The 8432-nt window shown below is 29.2% G+C and overlaps 1 protein-coding gene across 1 annotated transcript; it reads right to left on the bottom strand.

Moving 5' to 3' along the window:
* Window positions 1-1234: 1234 nt before the first annotated feature.
* LOC105627267 (circadian locomoter output cycles protein kaput) lies at window positions 1235-7100 on the bottom strand. Its single transcript, XM_012208553.1, has 12 exons — window positions 6994-7100; window positions 5342-5386; window positions 5115-5263; window positions 4844-4935; window positions 4506-4710; window positions 4336-4431; window positions 3902-3980; window positions 3590-3828; window positions 3294-3529; window positions 2500-2916; window positions 1946-2116; window positions 1235-1699 (listed from the first exon to the last, which is right to left on the bottom strand). The coding sequence occupies exons 1-12, from the start codon at window positions 7098-7100 to the stop codon at window positions 1235-1237; spliced, it is 2301 nt and encodes a 766-aa protein (XP_012063943.1).
* Window positions 7101-8432: the final 1332 nt, after the last annotated feature.

Genomic DNA, 8432 nt, shown 5'->3' with positions numbered 1-8432 from the left:
ACACATCCTGTTTCGGAAAACATGGAGATTGGTCCCTTCTCCGTTGACATTTACTAGAAAAATAAATTCAATAAATATACCTACACAAGCGTGATGATTCCTTTCAATTGTAACTATCTCATTTATTATAAAAGTTTACAATTGTTTAAAACAATCAAATTATTCTCAAAAGATTATCAAAATTTTATATAAAAATTTTACATTAAATATAATATAATATAATAAATATATATTTTTACTTTCTTAGTAATGTTCTTAATAATATCCAATAAATGCATAAATTCTTTCATTATATATTCAATATTATTGTTACATATTATTGAGAATATTTGTTATTTGTAATTTTATCACTATACACATACATTTAACTCAATATCTTTTAAATATTTAATTACTTAACTTAATTTTTCTAAAATAAATCTGTAATTGTAAGAAAATCTCTTTTTTTGTATAAAAATATAAATTACATTCTCAGAAAAAACAGGTAAAACAAAACACATATTATGTGCAGATAGAAAATATTAGTATCATTATAATTTGGAAAAAAAATTATTAGACTTTAAATAAAAAAATTTTATTCTAAGTGAAATTTAAGTTAATGTTCCTTATCAAAACTTAATTTTTTGCAAAATTATTTTATAATGAATATAATTAATTTTTATAATTTCTGATTTTATGTAAAATACATATTTTAAAATACAATAATTATACTTTGCTTTATATTGTTGCCTCATATTTTAATTTCTTGAAAATAGAATTAATAAATAGTTCATTATATTTATATATAGAACTCTCTATGGACTATAACACAAGAAAATAAAGATACAATTATAAACAAATATACAATGGTAGAGTGAGAAATAGCCAATATATAAAAACACTATTGCACTAAAATATCAAAATTCTGTCACAGTTTACGTAATATTTGGCTGCTGCTATTATACAATGAGCTTACTATAACTTTTTACAATTAGAATTTTTTTATACACATGCAACGTACAACATTTTTTAAAAAATTGCATTTCTCCAGAAGAAAAAAGAAAAAAAGGATAAGAAAAAATATATATTTTTATATTTTTTTTACATTAAATATTATCTACTGTTTTCTTTGTATAGTACATGCAATAAATAAACAAAACAGACTTTTTAAAAAAAACTTTGTAGAGTTCTAAATTTAAAAAGAAGAAAGTTTTGGTTCATCAGTTAAAATATCAAAAATAAAAGAAAGATTTTTTTAATTTTGCGATGATCTCTGTTGTTGATTTGAAGATGCCTCCATATTACTGTAGATCATCTCAGCCTGTTGTAGACAGATCTGAAAAGGCACGAGACCGAGATTGGAATTGCTACCTTCCTGTTGTGATGGCCCCTGTTGTTGTTGTTGTTGTTGTTGTTGTTGTTGTTGCTGCTGCTGTTGCTGCTGCTGCTGCTGCTGCTGTTGCAATTGCGAATGTTGCTGTTGCTGTTGGGTTTGAATTATAGCGCCCACATTGCCATGCGTCGAGCCTGATGACGGATTCACTTGTAAAGAATGCGAAAATAATTCCGTAGGCACTATAGGCACTGGCACGGTGATTGGTATAGGAAGCACATTCACGCCTTGTACGCTGTTGGATGTGGGTAACTGCACGTTAGTATTATTGGTATTACACCGGTTTGCTTGTTGACACGGATTTGATGGATTATACGGTATACCAGCCTGAAATATAAATCACAAAGGGCTTTTTAAGCAGATAGCTAAGTGAATAACTCTAATTTTAATGTTCAACAAATAAAAAGTTTAGAAAGTAAAATATTATATATAAAAAGCATACAAATAAATAGATGGAATAAAAATATCAAATAAAAATAATCAGTTATCTAAAAATTAAAGAGAGAGAAAGAGAGAAAGTAAAACGTATAATTTCTTATTTAATATATAAATATATTTAAAAGATATACAAACATTCAATAATGGCGTGAGAATTCCATATCGAGCGATAAACAATTGTTCTGAAACTCTTCTTAATTCTTCCTGCTGATGAACAATTAATTGCTGTAACTCTTCATGCTTCCGTTGCAATTCATTCTGTATTTGATTTTGCGCAGGAGTCATTACTATACCTTGTTGCAACATCTGAAAATATCGAGAATACAGTAAAATAAAAATTCATAAATATAATTAAACTGTTTATAATATAAACTGAGTATAATATAAAAGTATTATAAATATTATAGATTAAATTTTATATAATTAAATTTAAATGCTTTATAAAATTTATTACGTTTTATAACAAATTTTAAAAGAATGCATGTATACGCAAGATTAAGAAAGTCCCAATTTATTCCCAATTTATTGAAAATTACTCAAAATATGATTGTGTAATAAAATTTGTATTGTGTTAAAAATTGTATGCGATTGGAACAGAAAATTGTTCATACATTTTATATAATTGTGCAATAAAATAAATGCAAACATGCAATTGACATTAAAATAATACAAATTATTTATTTCTTTACCTCATGAGTAGGTACAGTTGACAGAATTGGAGCAGCAGGCGTTGCAAATTCGGTTGTAATTACCGATTGCAAATTAACCGTTGCGTATTGCGTGGGATCCATAAAATTAATACATGACTGATTAACATCAAGTTGATGTTGTGGCTGTTGCTGTAACTGCTGCTGTTGTTGTGCTTGTTGCTGTTGCCTATTGTCCGAAGCTATTGGCTTTGACACAATAGAACTGCTTGCAGAAGCTGCGTTCGATCTCGATCCATGTGTTATTTGCGAGTGTGGTGAACTTCGTAATGAGACAGATATTGAGGACGTATTGGAACCATCACCGCGATGTCGGAGATTAGAAGCGACTGTCATTGATTTCGATGTTCTCGATGATTTGGTTGACCATTGTGTTAACGGTGATTGACAAGATGTCACCTATGTATTATGCGTAAATATATAAATCAAAGATATACCTATAACATAAATATCTATAACATATACACACAAATACAATAAAGTTTAAATGAGAAAAATTTCTGTTTGAAAATGAACAAATCAATATCTGACTATATTAATCAAAATTCTAATTAAGATAATGAGATTTAATTATGATAAATATAATTTTTTATATGATCAGAATCTACTGGTTCGTTTGTTTTTAACTAAAACTTTTTCTCAGTATAATAAAATATGTTCTGTTCTTTTATTCCTTGCATTTATACACATTTCCTTGCATTTATTTTATCTTGTATTATTAATCGCAATATCGCAATAATTATGAAATTCTATAATCGCGTCATCTGTCATCTTACTTGTTTTATGGGCAATAAAATATCTTGATTTTGCGTTTTATCATAATCCCTCAATTCTGCACGCAATTTCTTCATTACATCGACATAACTGATCACGTAATGCGTGCATACGATAAATTCAGGTTTTGAGTTCCACTGATTATAGGTAATATAGAATCTAGTCTGCAACCAAATCCATTGCTGACCTTTCGTAAGGAATCTATAGTAACAAGATGTTCCTTCACCTTTCTGCATCACTAAAAGGTAACATGATTAATAATCAACTGCATAATCGATTATATTTTTTTAATACTTACGTGATTCATGGCACGTAACTACATTGTCTAAATCATCTACGTGATAATAATCGTAACCAGAAGTGCCTAAAACTTCAAAAGGCAGATATCCAATAATGGGCGGAGCTCTGTGATCCAAAAATAGAAATTTCCATTCGAGACTATGGCGAGATGTGAATTCTGACTTCGTACTATCCGTCACGGATAATTCTCGGATAAGTTGAGGAGTTTGCAAACGTCCCGTACCCACGAAAACTAATCTGCAAAATTAAACGTAAATATATTGCTACGCGATTTTATTTTTATACTCATGTATACGATCGGTGATAATACTTGTTATCTGGTCCGCTAGTATTACTACTAAGTTTCTGATTTGGCAATAGATTGTCAACATCGCTATCCATAGCAGAACCTGTAACAACATAATATTCTTTAATAAAACTCAATTTTAAACTTTCCAGAACTAACGGTAGTCTATTGGACCCTCTCAATTATATCTTTTATGTTACATTTGCAAATTTAAAATATTATTATTAAAGTAAACTTAGTATTTATTCTTTTTTATATGTATAATAATTATAAGTTTTATCATTTGAGATTAATGTCTTTTAGTCAATATAAATTAAATGGATCAAACCCAGCATGTAATTGTGTTACAAATTTTAACATTAGCTCCGAAGTGTTAAATATAAGGTAATTTGATAAAGCCAGATTTTATCACATAAAATTACTTAATAAATTAAAAATTTTTAAGATATTTTACTTACGAAAATATCCGATAAACTGTACAAGTTCGTAGATAGATTCTTCCCGAAAATCGAGTCCGCCCCTTTTGATATGACAAGTAAAAGAAGTTTGATCCTCTGTCAATACAGAAAATTGTATTTAATAAAAATCACATAAATTTCCTAATTTCTAATAACTATAAAAACCTTACCTTTTTTTATACTACGTCTGTCTCGTGTGCTTCCGGGATTCAATAAAACATTGTATAAATGTGGTTGATCTTCTTGATATGTTATATCGTAAATGGACGTGTTTTCTAATTCATTTGGAAGATACCCAAGCAAAGACGTAACACTTTCAGAGACATAATAAATATGTCCGTTTGAAGAGAAAACCATTATAAATCCATCTAATGCCTACATTTATATAAATGTATATTAGTAAATTAGTTCCTAGGAAATAGTTCCTAAGTAGTAAATATTTTAATAAATATTATAATATTGCAGAATTTATCTTAGTCTAGTTTTATAATTTTGTACATAATTTTACTTCTAAAATAAGATGAGTAAATTCTTCATTAGAGAGAAAAGATGGTTTCCAGTCTTCTTGAATCTCATGGACTCTCGATCTAACTGCTATCTCTGAAAATAAGCAACTATATATTTAATTCTAAAAAATGATATTTAAAAGTTTATCAAATAATTTAAAAACAAAAGTAATTCGTTTACTAGAATTTATTAACTCTTAATAATTTTAATTAAAAATATTTGAAAAGATATTTTGGTTTTAAATAGAGTATTGTAAAGAATATTACGCATACCATTATGGTTCTTTAAAAATAGAATTGTTGACTTCAACACCGTAGATTTATCCATTTTCCGCGCATTTGCACTAACCATACTACCGAGTTCGTTTACAAGCATATTAAATTGATCCCTGCGTTTCTTTTCGCTGAGATTACGCGATTTTCTGAAAATATTTATATGTTTAATATTTATTATAATAAACATATAATAAATTGCGTAAGAATTTTTAGCGTGTTGTTACCGTTTTGTATCGTCTTTATCATCAATATCATCATCCATGATGTTACTGAAGGCAAACCGTGTTCTTTAATTTAATATAGCAAAATTTCTTGAAGAAATAAAATTATGCAACGTTTTATTTCTTATACTGGGAGTACTACTATTTCTGTAAAGAAGGAAGAGTGATTAAAATGTATTATTTTTATATGTTACTGTTACTTGAATTTTTATTTGAGTTTCGTTAATTGATTTTAAATAGCACAATACATTTCGTATAAACGTAAAAAAATTTCTTTGATTTAAACATTATTTTTTAAAATCAAATAAAATTTTTTCATAAATCAAAGAAATTTTCTTTAAATCGAAACAACCTTTTCTCTGGACATATAATATAAATACTTAATAATTTATTTATAATTATTTTTTAACTTATAAAATTTGAAAACAAATAAGAAATAATATTTATTGCTCTTAATTTATAAACAATATTTCATACTTTGCTGAAACTATTTTAGCTTACATAATAATATAATAAAAAAATAAAAATATATATGTATATATATTATGTTCTAAAAAAAATTATTAAATCTTAGTACATATTTTTTTAAATAGTATTAAATAAATATTTACTTACAATAAATAAATATTCAATTAATAAAAAAATGATAATTAAATCAAATTAATGGTTTTTATATCAAATAAATATATGTTTATATTTAATAAATATTTATTTAAAACTATTCGAACAAATATTTATTGAAATTTAATATTTTTTCAGTGTATATAAAAAAAATTCATCTGAAATAAATTGACATGCGCATTTAAAAAATACACATTTGTATTAAATATTATGTTATTATGTTATTTGATGTATATGTTATGCAATGTGTAAATATTCTCAGATTAATGGTGCTTACATCTTTTTGCATATTTAGATAAATATTTTTCCATGGAATAGTTTTTCCAAATATTGGTTTACTACGATAATTGTATCAATCATCATATAGTCATAATAGTCCACAATAAAGGAATAGTAAAACTTCACAAATATTAAAAAAATATTTCGATCAGTAGATTGGCATCCAGATGAAATTGAGATCAGTCTATAATAATCCACTAAAAAATGTCATTAAATTTTAAAAATCACATTGAAATGTCCACATAGAGAAACCCAATAAGACAATTGATATTGCAGGAGAATGATCGTCAGTAACCAAACAACTTTTGCACTGAGAAGAAATGTTTAAAGTTTTCCCTACGAGAACATCCATAACACATTACGTTACATTAAATACTTATAAACTGTCGTAATAAACTGTCGTAAACTGAAATCTATACGTAACAATAAACAGTAAACTTACATCATAAAGAAAATCATAACGTAACATTAAATATTACGTTACGGTTGTCTTTATGCGTAAGTCGATATTTTTACTATCACGTACAGGCTTCAGTTAACGATTCAGTATTTAACGTAACATAACGTGTTACGGATGTTCTTGTGCGGAGAGTCTAAAACATCTATCCATCAGCGAGGATCGAGTCTCACCCACTTCGATTGAGAGAAGGGATATCCGCGTAAAACAGCCCGCCGTGCACCAATTATACGTGCACCTATACGTGCAATTATTGCGCACGTATGCGCACGAGACCGCACGCAAATTTTCACGAGACCTCAAGTCGAGGAAGTACGTTGGATCTTTCGAGTCTTCCGCCAATCGTTCTTCAATATCGTATTCAGCCGCACAAAATGATGTTTTTCGTTGAAAGCACCGCCACATTTTTTCAGGAAAAGCACTTCGCGGCGACCATCCGCTTTAACGACGGTCGCTCCGATTTTCACAACGCCTCGGAGTCAATTACGCGATCACGCAGGACGCTGCAACGGATTGCCGACTATAGCGCTTTGCATCGTCATACTCAGGTTCATTAGCCGCGCTGCCGAGTCTAATCGATCGTGAATATAATCGCGAGATTTTACCGCGATTCCGCACAGCGATTGCGAAAACCTATGCGGAACACACGGAGAGTAGGCCAAGTAGAAACAGACAAGCCAGACCTGCCAACCGCTTCCGCAAAAGTCCCCTTCGCTCTGTGAAAATGCGCGCTGATGATGCTCTATTTGATAAGAGTTTATTGTTTCTCAATTAAATCTGTATTAATTACAGCTTCCCGATATTTCAATTTGTTTTCGTACCCGATAATTTTAAAAATAGCGTATTAACATTTTTATTTCGATAACTAAACTACGTTTTTGAAAATTGATGGAAGGTCAAACCCATCAATTTCTGCTACAGATCTATTTTTATTTTTAAAGAAATTAAATAACCTTTGTCTCTTTTGGAAGAGTAATAATTGTGGCTCCAGAAAAGCTTGAACTTTGGATCTTGCATTGAGAGTTGCAGTGATAAATCTATCAGATAAGTGTATAGGCAAAATGTCGTACATCAAATACTTTTACTAATTCCCAGCAATAAATCTTAAATAAACATAGTTTCTTTTTTCAAAATCTTTAAAATTTAACGAACTCACGTAAAATATGCGCAAGCGCACATATATTCAATAAAATTATGTATAGCATCCATTTTTTATCATATTTCAAAAGAGAATCTTTCAGCGCATTCACAATTTTTTGTATTTCCGCTTCTCAGCATTTCATTGAAAAACAAATAATCCTGTACAATTTTCATTTTTCATACATATTTTTTTCTTTCAACGAAAAAAAATTGTTCGACGAAAAAAAAAATCATGTCTATATTATCCATATCGGATCACTGTCGGTCTCAGGATGGATTTCCACGTAGCGAAAATGGCAGTCGAATTGTTTTTCCACACTGCGCAATCGCAGCTTTATCGCTTACTGCAATCGTGCATTTGCGATGAATGCGCGTGGTATATTATCTTACGGCGCACATTCGACCGGCCACGATTGGCTACGGCCTACGTGCATGTGTTTATTTCAAACAACGACTTGCATGTCTGCACATGCATCCCGTTGCAGCAACGTCATTGAACGTCCGTAATGCAATTCGCAACGGACGTGACATCTGATATCTCGTGAAATATCGTCCGCCAGTATAAATTCCACGACGTTTGCGCCAAACTAGTGGCAT

This window comes from Atta cephalotes (assembly GCF_000143395.1).
Source record: "Atta cephalotes unplaced genomic scaffold scaffold00008, whole genome shotgun sequence".
Taxonomy (NCBI): Eukaryota; Metazoa; Arthropoda; class Insecta; order Hymenoptera; family Formicidae; genus Atta; species Atta cephalotes.
The sequence above is the reverse complement of the archived record's forward strand: the minus strand, read 5'-3'. Positions and strand labels throughout refer to the sequence as shown.